General features: G+C 43.1%; 1 protein-coding gene across 3 annotated transcripts in view; it reads left to right on the top strand.

The window, feature by feature from the left end:
- myh11b (myosin, heavy chain 11b, smooth muscle) overlaps positions 1–11624 on the top strand; it is a 194896-nt gene extending 183272 nt beyond the window's left edge. For 2 of the 3 annotated variants that reach the window (XM_086000802.1, XM_086000801.1), the window contains 2 exons: positions 5795–5967; positions 10808–11624. In XM_086000802.1, coding sequence (XP_085856928.1) covers positions 5795–5967; positions 10808–10949 — 315 coding nt within the window. In that variant the 3' untranslated portion in view covers positions 10950–11624. Of the gene's footprint in view, positions 1–5794; positions 5968–8556; positions 8590–10807 lie in introns of all 3 variants that reach the window. The other variant, XM_086000803.1, reaches the window with a different exon arrangement.
- Positions 11625–13118: the final 1494 nt, after the last annotated feature.

Below are 13118 nucleotides of genomic sequence, written 5' to 3'. Positions count from 1 at the left end.
AGTCTTTACAGTAGAGGACACTAAGAATATCCCAACACTGGACAAACAGGGGGCTATAGGGGGGGAGGAGCTAAACAATCAAAATCACTAAGGAAGTGGTACTCGGTAAAATAATGGGACTCAAGGCGGATAAATCACCTGGACCTGATGGCTTACATCCTAGGGTCTTGAGGGAAGTGGCGGTAGGGATTGTGGATGCATTAGTAATCATTTTCCAAAACTCCCTGGACTCGGCAAAGGTCCCGGCAGACTGGAAAACTGCTAATGTAACACCCTTATTTTAAAAGGGCAGTAGACAGAAGGCTGGAAACTATAGACCGGTTAGCCTAACATCTGTGGTAGGTAAAATTTTGGAGTCCATTATTAAGGAGACAGTAACAGGACATTTGGATAATCATAATTTAATAGGACAAAGTCAGCATGGTTTTATGAAGGGGAAGTCATGTTTGACAAATTTGCTGGAGTTCTTTGAGGAAGTAACATATAGGGTGGATAAAGGGGAACCAGTGGACGTAGTGTATTTAGACTTCCAAAAGGCATTTGACAAGGTGCCACACAAAAGATTATTGCTTAAGATAAAAAATCACGGGATTGGGGGTAATATTCTGGCATGGATAGAGGATTGGCTATCTAACAGAAGGCAGAGAGTTGGGATAAATGGTTCATTCTCAGACTGGCAATCAGTAACTAGTGGTGTTCCGCAGGGGTCAGTGCTGGGTCCCCAACTCTTTACAATCTATATTAACGATTTGGAGGAGGGGACCGAGTGTAACATATCAAAGTTTGCAGATGATACTAAGATGGGAGGGAAAGTAGTGAGTGAGGAGGACATAAAAAACCTGCAAGGGGACATAGACAGGCTAAGTAAGTGGGCAGAGATTTGGCAGATGGAATACAATACTGGAAAGTGTGAGGTTATGCACTTTGGCAGGAAAAATCGTAGAGCAAGTTATTATCTTAATGGCAAGAAACTGGAAAGTACTGAAGTACAAAGGGATCTGGGGGTCCTGGTGCATGAAACTCAAAAGGTTAGTATGCAGGTGCAGCAAGTGATTAAGAAGGCCAATGGAATGTTGGCTTTCATTGCTAGGGGGATAGAATATAAAAATAGGGAGGTATTGCTTCAGTTATACAAGATATTGGTGAGACCGCACCTGGAATACTGCGTACTGTTTTGGTGTCCATACTTAAGAAAGGACATACTTGCTTTCGAGTCAGTACAAAGAAGGTTCACTCGGTTAATCCCAGGGATGAGGGGATGGACATATGAGGAGAGGTTGAGTAGATTGGGACTCTACTCATTGGAGTTCAGAAGAATGAGAGGCGATCTTATTGAAACATATAAGATTGTGAAGGGGTTGGATCGGGTGGATGCGGGGAGGATGTTCCCAATGATGGGTGAAACTAGAACTAGGGGGTATAGTCTTAGAATAAGGGGCTGCTCTTTCAAAACTGAGGTGAGGAGGAACTACTTCACTCAGAGGGTGGTAGGTCCATGGAATATGCTGCCCCAAAAAGCTGTAGAAGCTACATCATTGCATAAATTTAAAACAGAAATAGACAGTTTCCTAGAAGTAAAGGGAATTAAGGGTTACGGGGAGCGGGCAGGAATTTGGACATGAGTCTAGGTTCGGATCGGACATGGCCCTGTGGGTAGCGGAGCGGGCCCAGGGGCCGTGTAGCCTGATCCTGCTCCTATTTCATGTCTAATTCTGTTAGATTCAGGAGATGGTTCTGTGATAGTAGATTGGCGGTTAGGATCAGATCAGCCATGATCTTATTGAATGGCGGAGCAGGCTCGAGGGGCCGATTGGCCTACTCCTGCTCCTATTTCTTATGTTCTTATTACTTACCATTTTACCAGGTTTTTAATGAGTTTCCCGGAGCGTGGGATCACGTCAGGTAAGTAGGTCAGGTGTTGTATCAGCATGGAATGATTTATTAACCTGACAGCTGCACATGGTCTATGAAAGCTCCCATTTCATAGGTTACCACTTTCCAAGGTTAGAAGCAGTTGCTTACTGCATTTAGAAGACAGATTGAGCTAGATGTGTTTGGAGCAAACACACTATCCAGTGTCACCTCATTGGAACAACCTCTCTCACCATTGACATCGCTTCTGTCATCTCAACCTCGCCTGCCATCTATTCCATCAGCATTGGTGCCCTTGAAAAATCTCACCTTGGTCCTCAGATTCCCAACATGATCAGCCCCAACACCAGTATCACTGGGCACACCAACAGCACCAACATCCACACCAACCTTCTCCGCAATCAACTGAAGCTGCACAGGACAAAGGGCATCATCACCCGTGCACATTGCTGCCCGGGACGCCAGCAATGGCCTCACCATGTCCAGATTTACTTCACTTAACACTGTACACCCTGGCTGCCATATGATGCACCAGGTTGGCACCACCCCATACCAGCACCACAAAGCATCCCTACAATGTCCAAGCCATTCTTTTCTACACTAACAGAAACTTTACATGAACATTGGCTAAAGCACCCAAGTGCCTACCCTTGTGTGTTGTCAGTTGATATGATTGCAGTAGGATGAAGGCGAGTGTGAGGGGTGGCTAGTGAGATGGGGAAGTGATAATGTAGATAGAGGGGGACGGGTAGAGGTGCAAGGTAAGTTGGTGTGAGTAAGGATGTGTAGGAGGACGATCAGGAAGGCAGAGTGATGGGGATGTGATGAGTGGTACAGGAGGATGAGGTTGAGTGTGGCTTTGCAGTAACGTTTCGTGATCTGCTGTGATCATTAAAAGGTTTGCACCACTGCAGCCTGGTCCTCCTGATGACATCCCTGCTCGTGCCCTCCTGTGGAGAGAATAGTGGGAGAGCCTGGGTGCAGCCGTGCACCTTTGTGCAGTGCTCGTCAGTGTTTGCAGCACCTCAATGCTTTAGAACACTTGACAGCACAACCGTCAAAATGAATGTGGACATGGTCCCTTTAAGGAAACCAGCTGATGACGTGTCATCAGATGACATCATCAGACCCGCTTCCTTTTAATTGGCCGGGAACCTCGTACGGCGGGCTTAACTCACCCAATCAGGGCAGAATCACTTGGAGGAGGCGGGATGAAGATGGGAGCGCGGTTTCAGACCGCTGTCTACTCTGGCCGCACCGGACTCTCCACAGCTGCCGAAATCACGGCCTTAGTTTGGCAACTTCGTGCAGCCCAATTCAATGTCTTCCTCAACTGTTCTCAGGTTCAGGCCACAGTTAAGACTCCATTGATATGTTCTGTCAACAATAATAACAATTTGTATTCATATAGCACCTTTAACATAGTAAAATGCTCCAAGGCACTTCACAGGAGCGTTATCAAACAAAATTTGACACCAAGTCACATAAAGAGATATTGGGGCAGTTTGGTCAAAGAGGTAGGCTTTAAGGAGCGTCTTAAAGGAGGAAAGACAGGTAGAGACGAAGAAGTTTAGGGAGGGAATTCTAGAGCTTAGGGCCTTGGCACAGCTACCATGGTGGAGCGATTAAAATCGGGAATGCTCAAGAGGCCAGAATTGGAGGAGCGCAGATATCTCGGGGGTGGGGGTGGGAGGAGGTTAGAGATAGGGAGGGGCGAGTCCATGGAGGGATTTGAAAACAAGAATGAGAATTTTAAAATCGAGGCTTTTACTTAACTGGGAGCCAATGTAGGTCAGCGAGCACAGGGGTGATGGGTGATGGGTGAACGGGACTTGGTACGATTTAGGACACGGGCAGCAGAGTTTTGGATGACCTCATGTTTACAGAGGGTAGAATGTGGGAGGTCAGCCAGGAGTGCATTGGAATAGTCAAGTCTAGAGGTAACAAAGGCATGAATGAGGGTTTCAGCAGCGGATGGGCTGAGGCAGGGGTGGAGTCAGCCGATGTTACGGAGGTGGAAATAGGCTGTCTTAGTGATGACGCGGATATGTGGTCAGAAGCTCATCTCAGGATCAAATATGACACCAAGGTTGTGAACAGTCTGGTTCAGCCTCAGACAGTTGCCAGGGAGAGGGATGGAGTCGGTGGCTAGGGGACGGAGTTTATGGCGGGGACTGAAGGCAATGCCTAGGCAGCTGAAGGCACGGCCACTAATGCTGGAGTGATGAAAATCGGGGGGTGCACAAGAGGGCTGAATTGGAGGAGCACAGGAGATCTCCGAGGCTTGTGGGGCTGGAGGAGGTTACAGAGATAGGGAAGGGCGAGGCCATGGAGGGACTTGAAAACCAGGATGTGAATTTTAAAATTGAGGTGTTGCTGGACCAGGAGCCAAAGAAGGTCAGTGAGCACAGGGGTGACAGGTGAATGGGATTTTGTGCAAGTTAGGATTCTTAACTGTCGCCTCCATTCATACTGCTCTGGTGGTACCCTTCATTGCTGAATGGCTGTCTCCTTCAAATGGGGTCACTCTACTGCAAGACCTCATGCAGCCGGATCTCCAGCACTTGGTTCTGTCCGCAACCATTTTTTAAAAATAAATCTGAAGTGCTGCTCTGCATTCCAGGATCACCTTGGTTCTCTTCAGTTAAGGAGCTTGTCACAAAGTTTAGCCAATGTTGTAAGCATCTTAAGCAGATGTCGATTTTTGAAAACATGGGGCCGAATTTTGCTGTAGAAATAACGGTGAGGCTATCCGTGCTCACCGTTATTCAAGTGTAAACATCTGGCGTCCGCACTTGCGCAATTAACCGTGGAAATCTGGAAGTTGCTGTTCGAGTTCGCCTGCTCCTCCAGAAGCTCCGCTATAACAGTATCTTGCCAAGAGACTCAGCAATGAAATACATGGAATAGCGTGAATTTGCTGTACTTAAGTGATAGATACACACTAAACTCACCAGAAAATGTTAGGACTTGTCCATTCCAGTTTAAGTAAATTTTTAATGGCGTGATAAGTCTTATTTACTGCCAAACAACCTCTCTGGCACTGAAAATTAACTTTTACAAATGTGGCGTCTCATTCCTTCAGATTTTACTTACTGTTGGAAAAAAAATTTAAATGGAAACATTCAAATAAAACTTTTTTTTACTTATTCTTTCTGTACTTTTTATCTCTCTCTTAATCCAATCTTTCTTCCCCTCGCTACTTTGCTTTCTGTACCTGATTTGACATTGAATTCAATATTCTAACTGACATTAAATAACAACAGAAAATGCTGGAAATACTCCGCAGGCCAGGGCAGCATCCGTGGAGAGAGAAACAGAGTTAACGTTTCAGGTCAAAGACCCTTCGTCAGAACTCTGTGTTCTGACAAAAGGTCATCGACCTGAAACGTTAACTCTGTTTCTCTCTCCACGATGCTGCCCTGGCCTGCTGAGTTTTTCCAGCGTTTTCTGTTATTTCGGATTTCTAGCATCCACAGTATTTTGCTATCGTTCCAACTGACACTTCCTGATTCAGACTCTCTGCTGTTCATTAACGATTCTTCAATCTGATTGGTTAAGGAGTTGCTTGCCCTGTTCACTTGTCCCAGACCCCCATAGAGGGCGCTGCGCCGTTTTGGCTCTCTAACTTACGGTAAGTTCCAGTGCAAAAATCCCATCGAAAGTCTGTGGGCAAGTGCAAGTGTAATGAACGGCTGGCGCCATTCCTTCACCAGTGAGAGCAAGATCCGGCCCATAGCCTTGGGTACCCCTCCAAGGGGGAGACCCCCTTATCTCTTGTAACTTGTGTATTTTTCCATATTACACTGCCATTTTCAAATTTCCCAAGAATACTGGTGTCACAGTTTGAGAAAGACCTGCTTTTACAATGTTACCATGGCACACATTTAACATATCTCATCAAAATGTTTTGACGTTGCAGGCAGAGAAAGGCAATTCCCGCGTGAAGCAGCTCAAGCGGCAGCTGGAAGAGACCGAGGAAGAATCTCAGCGGATCAACGCGTCTCGGCGCAAGCTCCAGCGAGAGCTGGAGGAAGCCACAGAGCTGAATGAAACCCTGACCCGTGAATGTAACACGCTGAAGAACAAATTAAGGTAATCTCAACAGTCCAGCCCGTCTCCTGGAGTAGGAATTCCTCAAACAGATGGAATCAGGCTGTCAGAATCTCAGCTTACCGACATCTTTGCAGGACTGACAATTTGCTGGGAATTTCCTCGGAGCCGAGCTCCTGCTCCACCGCCGTAACTTCGCCGAGAGTGCAGGAGATGCGCTGTTTTACGCACTCAGACTGGGTTTCTGCCGTACTTCCAATGAAGTTATGGTAGCGGAGTGTGAGTAGCTCCGAGGAAATTCTCGGCCTCTGGTAGGATTTACTTCTCCTCTGTTAAGGTAGCAAGTTGAAAATGTTGATGCTTGTAGAATGAGTTACAAGAAACCATCATTTTGGACAAGGAAGGTAAGACATATTTGACCAATATAAATTATACCGCGCCTTTGCCATTGAGAGATACACAGTGAAGGACAGTAAAATTCCAAATGTTCCCACAGATAAGACCAGCTAATTAATTTCCCTAATAGGATTTGTCATTGTCCTCCATTGTGGATTTGCTTTATCCAAAACATTTGGATTTTACTTTGCAGCCTGTCTGCTTAGGATTGCCAACCTTCCCACCTTGTCCGGGGAGTCTCCCAGAATTGAGGTTTGCTCTCCCGGGCACTGCTGCTGGCAACCCGGGAGAAAAGAGCTCCGCGTTCAGGGAACTCCGCCGCCTCTGCCCGTCTCGTCCTAGTTGCGGCGAAGTTACAGTGTGGAGTGGAACGAAGCTTCCAACTCTGAGAATTTCAACACTGTTCCCTAACTAAACAGCCTGCGAGATTCGTGATCAGGATTGAGATTGGCATTTGAATCAGTGAAAGCGGGGCGAGGGGAAGCAGGACGATGTGTCCTTTGTGTGAGCCCGGTCTCCAGTGGTTGAAGGTGGGAGTGGGGCGAGGTGGTTAGAGGAGGAGCCACTGGCCGCAGCACACGGGAGACATCACTAGACTTTCAGGAAGGGATGGCCCACCCCAAGAGATATTTAAACGAAACAAACGAATAGTGAATAACCAGATCAAATCCAAATGGGGAAATCAGGGAACATTAACATATTCTGTGTGGTGCTCACCTGTCACAGAAGACACCCAGTCAGTCAGTACATACCGCATGTTGGCACTCGAGGGTCACCTGGGCTCAAAACAAGCATTCAGAAGTCTTGGGTATCCAGGACCAGTAAAAATTATACGTTAAGAATGATTATGGCCGAAATTCTTTAGACCGACGCCACCATGACCTTTGCACATGGCCCTGCTGGACTATCAGAGACCAGCTGGTCATGTGATCAAACCTCCAGGAATATCTGCAGCCAGAGTTGGCAACCCTGTGCCTGCTTGCTCCACAGTTAAAATCGCTGTTTCCTTAAAAAAAAATATAATCATCATGCAACAACAAAAAGTTAATCGATTCCATTTAGATTTTTTAGAGGTACTTTATTTGCAGGTAAATAAGGAATACTGGAATAATTTTAAACAGGAGCATTTCAAGAATTTTTTGACAAAGTAATGTAAAGTACCGCTTTAAATAGTTACTTTAAATCGTTACCCAAGAGGGATAGAGGGAGTCTCACCCAGTCCACTGTTGTGAACCTCTGATCAGCCTACTTCAGAGAACCATGTGTGGATGCCTGGAGGTAACTGCCTGCTTTTAGGACCTGATGGGATGAACAATAGAGGTTCAAGCCAGGGGAAATGGGAGGGAATACCTGATAGAGTCTCTCCATAGGTGGTATTGGGTGGGGAAAAGAGAAGCAAATTAACTAGGTGTCCCAGTCCTTATTATCATCCCTTGAACTGGAAAGCGTATGTGTGAATGTCAGGATTAGGCTAGACAGTTTGACACAAAAGAATAATGTTGTTCTTGGGATGTGGGTGATGCTGGCAAACCCTGATTAATTGCCCATTTCTAGATGCCCTGAGTAGGCAATCGTGGGCCTTGCCATTTACACAACTGAGTGCCTTGCTAGGCCACTTCAGGGGATATTAAGAGTCAACCACATAGTGTGGACTAGAGTCACATGCAGGCCAATCTGGGTAAGGTGGCAGGTTCCCATTCCTGAGAACATTAGCGATCCAGTTGGGGTTTTAGGACAATTCAGTGGCTTTTATGGTCAATTTTTTGGTGCTATCCCAAAATTTAATAGATTTATTGAATTGAATTTCACAACTTGCCATTGGAGATTTGAACTCAATCTTTGGGTTACTAGTCCAGTACCATAACCACTACACTACCGGACAGCTAAAAGTCACTGGCCTATAGAAAACCTTAAAAGCCAGAGTACTGCAGGCACATGCATTTACTCTAAATGATCTGTATTAACACTTTTGAGAGCAACAGTGCAGACTGAGTTCATTAAATATCATTCATTGTAGAATAACCATAGCAAAATAACTCATCTCTAACATAGAATGGATTTTTCAATGTTTTTAGATTGATTGGCATCTGCAAGATTCCATTTCGTAAAATTCAGAAAGTATTCTGTCTGTAGACTTCTGCACAATGTATACTAGACCTGATTATTATTTGTTTTAAGAATCATTTATAATAGGAATGATATGTAACCGTGAGGGAAATCTTGTCTTTATTACAGAGGTGCACATGAACCTGCTCAGTGAACGTCCAGGTACCTCCCAAACCTCAGCTATGCAACTTTTCATAACGCTCAAATTTCCATCTCTTTTTCTCCTTAAGTACTGACATAAGGTTTCTGAAAGCTGAAGATAGATATCAGAGAAAAAAAAGTGACAAAGAAAGAAGAGCCGCAGGATGTGATTTATATGTGATTATTACAGTATAGTGCACACTCCTTGCAAAATATAAATCTTATCCCATGGCTCTTCATTATACCACATGTTAGATAAAATAGGAGTCAGATTGTAACACTTCATGTACACACTGTGTTGAATTGCAAATTGTTCCTGGTGATGTTCACTCTTAACTATATTTTCTCAATTATGACATCTCCATGAAATATATTTCATGGAAATGACATTACATGTGGTATAAGTAAACAGAATAAAAGTTCTAATAGATTGTTATAGAAAAGAGCTTAACACTTTAAATGCTGCTGTGCACATGCAGTGGAATGTGCAATCTCCATACATCTCAAGGCTGTCACTAACTATTTGTGCTTCATTTGAAAAGACCGCCAACCCTTACACTGCCGAATCCTCCAAGAGATTTGTCGAACTTATTTTAGCCTTGATTTTTATTTTATTTTCTCCCATCCATTTCAGATCTCACTACATTTTGTTTGTTGCCTGGGAGCAGAGCCACAAACGAAGTCACTCTCGGGGTGAGATTATTGAGCTGTACAGATTGCAGGCTGTGGTGATTGCTGTCCGTCCCCCCCCCCACACTATATTTTAACTCCTTGAAACGTAGGATATAGAAAACTGGCCTTGTGGGTGGCCACAAGTTAAACCAGCTCTCACCACCCTATAGCACACCAAGCCACAAATCATTGTTGGAAATATAATCCATTCATGTATAATGTTTGGTATTTTCTACCTCAGCAAACATTCACATGGGCATTTTTTAAAGCATAACTTTGCGGCAGTTAAGGGTTTGACCCTATTTGCTTTATTAATTCCATGTTATATAGCTGTTTTATTTTCCCAAGCCCTTTGAGGATTATATAAACACTGTGTGTAGCAGATTTCCATCATACCATTTAAAAATATATATATATTTTTCATTCTAGATTGTTCAATAATAAATGAGGCCTTGCCTAAAAATTTAATGTAGGTGGATATCTTACAAATTGTTGTAATCGCTTAGTCCTCAAAGGGTTAAATAAACAGATATGCCAATTAGGAAGCATGGCTAAAGCTTATTCCCTGAAATATATTGTTATTTAAAGGTAAACAGTAGAAAAAAACGAAATTATGAAGTTTGCTTAAACTGAAATAATACAGAATTTTGAGTTTATATTTTATGCCCATTTTAAGCTTTTTACGGTTCACTTCACAACATTGGAGCCAGAAAGTTAATACACAAGCGATTATTGCCCAGTTTATCCTCACACAAAAAACAACAAACTAGGCAGACTCACTGATGCTGTTTGTCTAACTGCACCTATATATATATATATAGAGAGAGAATAAATTGCTTGAACATAATTATAGACGATGCATTGGTTGGATTTTTAAAAATATATAAGCCCTAGCTAGCCCTTGGTACCCCTTGCATGTGTAGTCTCAAAGCACATCAATTTGCATGTTACAAAGCTACTATGGTAGTTTGCCACAAAGCAGGTGTAAAGTAACCACTGTAATCTTGTTTGGCTGACAGTAGGAATGGTCATGATTCAACCTCAATGACGACAAAGGCTAGAGATTTGAAAATAAAAACAAATCTCCATCTCACCGAGTCTCCAAGTTCGACATGCATCAGCAAGTTTCATCAAGAGAACACTAGGATTCACAAATCTGTCGAGGCCTCACTTTTAGAACTACAATTCTTCATTATTACAAGTTAAATAAAATGCTGCATCATTTAAAAAGAGTTCAAATACAGACACAATCACCTATCCATACCTAAGTTTTAAATATGTCCACAATCGCCTTTCAGTTGTTGAAAGGTAAAGCGTAGCTACTCTGAAGTCACTCATTGTTGATAGAATTTGAATGCATCGAACAGCAGACTTTTTTTGGGTGGTTGATGGTCTCAAACGGTTGGAGGCTTGCATCTATCTAGACCTGTTCTGGGTAAATAAGTATTTGCCATTTCTTTATCTAAATGCTGCTAGAGAGTTGTTTGGAGGGGTCATGTAAATATTGGATTACTTCTTGTTGGGTTTGATTTTGCTATTGGCTAACATGTTGCATTTCCTGATGTAGGCGTGGAAATGAGCCAATGCTAAGTGGCACACGGAGATCTGGTGGCAGACGTGCAGTGATCGATAATGCTTCACTAGAAAACTCTGATGAAGATGCTGGAGGGCGAGATGCGGACTTCAATGGCACAAAATCTAATGAATAACGACAGTGTAGCGTACAGTACTATGGTATAGAAGGGGGGGAAATATACACAAATGGTTAGAAAAGCTTTTAAAAGGTCACACACATTGTATTAACAGGGCACAGTTTTTTCCATTTATAAAACTACCCTGTCACAATAAAAAAAAAACTTTCACATGCATGTAGCCAAAACTACTTTATTTTGCTAAACATTTTACATGTATCAAAATTTCAAATAATATTCTAGCATTTAAAATACATTGTAAAAACTGCAAAGTTAAAATATGTACCCTGAAAAGTGCACTGCCTGATGGGTTAGGATTTTAAAATAGTTGATATTTTGTTGCTAAACCATAAATGAAATAGCATCAAAAATATAAGAATGCACACTTCCCTTACTGAAATTGTTTGGTCTTATTCATTGGCACCATTTTATCAGAGATGGGTGGCACCCTTTGTGTCGTTATAGGAAGAGCCAAGCACATTACTGCACTATTTACAATACATGCCTACCAGACCATAGCAATACTGGTCACAGAATTCTATAGAAGTGCTTTGTTTAGCCACTTGAACTACTGGATATAAAAATAAACTATTGTTTGCAGTAATATATTCGTAACATGCTAAACTTTGTCCGCAAAGTATTTCTGAAGCTGTTTATGACCCACTATCACAAATAAAGGACTTTGTATCACAATGTCAAGCATTTGTCACTTTTTTTCTTAAATGTACATTTGTTTCTACAGGTTTGCTCGAGGTAGCTACCGCCAGCACAAGATAATAAAAATTACAAACCTGAATCCAGAACCAGGGGTCACAGTCCAAGGATAAGGGGTAGGCCTTTTAGGACAGAAATGAGGAGGAATTTCTTCACCCAGAGAGTGGTGAACCTGTGGAATTCTCTACCACAGAAGGCAGTTGCGGCCAATTCATTAAATATATTCAAGAAGGAGTTGGATATATTTCTTAATGCTAAAGGGATCAAGGGATATGGGGAGAAAGCAGGGACAGGGTACTGAACTTGGATGATCAGCCATGATCGCATTGAATGGCGGAGCAGGCTCGAGGGGCCGAATGGCCTACTCCTGCTCCTATCTTCTATGTTTCTATGACACTCAAAGTGGAAGTTTAAGGGAACTTGGTATCTCAACTCAAACAGCTCTTTCAACAGAAGAGAGAATACACTTCCTTCCTGACCGCCTGGGCTTCTGTCCAGTCTAACCTAATCAAAGTGTTTGTCCTGTCTGCCAATTATCAGTCATAGGTTAATGCAATCCAGCCAATCTCACTCAGAACATAGAGAGCACAAAGCTGTCCAGAAATTTGGTACTAAACTGGTACTTTAGTAATCTCACACAGATCATAAAACAAATGATGTAGTGAATGGAAATCTCTCAGTGGTGTGCCAGGAAGTATTTTCTGAGATTTGACCTTGCATATTACAGAATAAGGATTGGGCCAGCTATTCACAGGCAAAGAATTGGGCAGAACGGTGCATGGGACTAATAAAATGGCTAGTGCAAGTACTTTGAAGCATGCATATAGCCATGGACATAATTGAATTATTTATTTACATTTGTAATGTTACGTTTCTGCTGCCACCTTAAGAACACTGTTGCTAGGACTATTGGTGAAACAACAGAGAGAGGAAAATGCTTCTGCTATTGAAATTCTGTGGGGGGGAAAAATTCAGTATCGCCCCATTTGGGGCGCCGTTATCGGCCGTGCGCAAAGTTCAGCGCCTGTTCGGGCATGTTAAAAGTGGTATTGACTGGGGAATCTGACTGCACCTCGTGCAATAGAGGTGGGATATCGGGGCATCACTACTACCAGTTACATATAGACTATCAGTGAGTTACTATTGGTTAGGAGGGGAATCTGCATGGTATCAGTATTACTATTAGTTATCAACACAATTTCAGTGAGTTACTATTCGTTACTGGTGGAATCAAAGTTCCTCTCACCTATGGATTCCCCTCTGCATTCACACTCCCACCTTCGGTTTCCCTTCTTCTTGGAACTTCTCGTAACTGGCGCAAAACCACAAGTAAAGATACTCAACCTTTACAAAGTAAATGCAATAACATTTGCAAATATGGTCAGAACATCATGCGATCAAACCTCCAGGAACACCTCCAGCGAGAGTTGGCAACCCTCGCCAGTGGTCATTATATGGACCACGCAAAAAAAA

The sequence above is a fragment of the Somniosus microcephalus genome, chromosome 11 (genome assembly GCF_052327205.1).
Source record: "Somniosus microcephalus isolate GS21.2 chromosome 11, FLI_Smic_1.0, whole genome shotgun sequence".
Classification (NCBI taxonomy): Eukaryota; Metazoa; Chordata; class Chondrichthyes; order Squaliformes; family Somniosidae; genus Somniosus; species Somniosus microcephalus.
The sequence above is the reverse complement of the archived record's forward strand: the minus strand, read 5'-3'. Positions and strand labels throughout refer to the sequence as shown.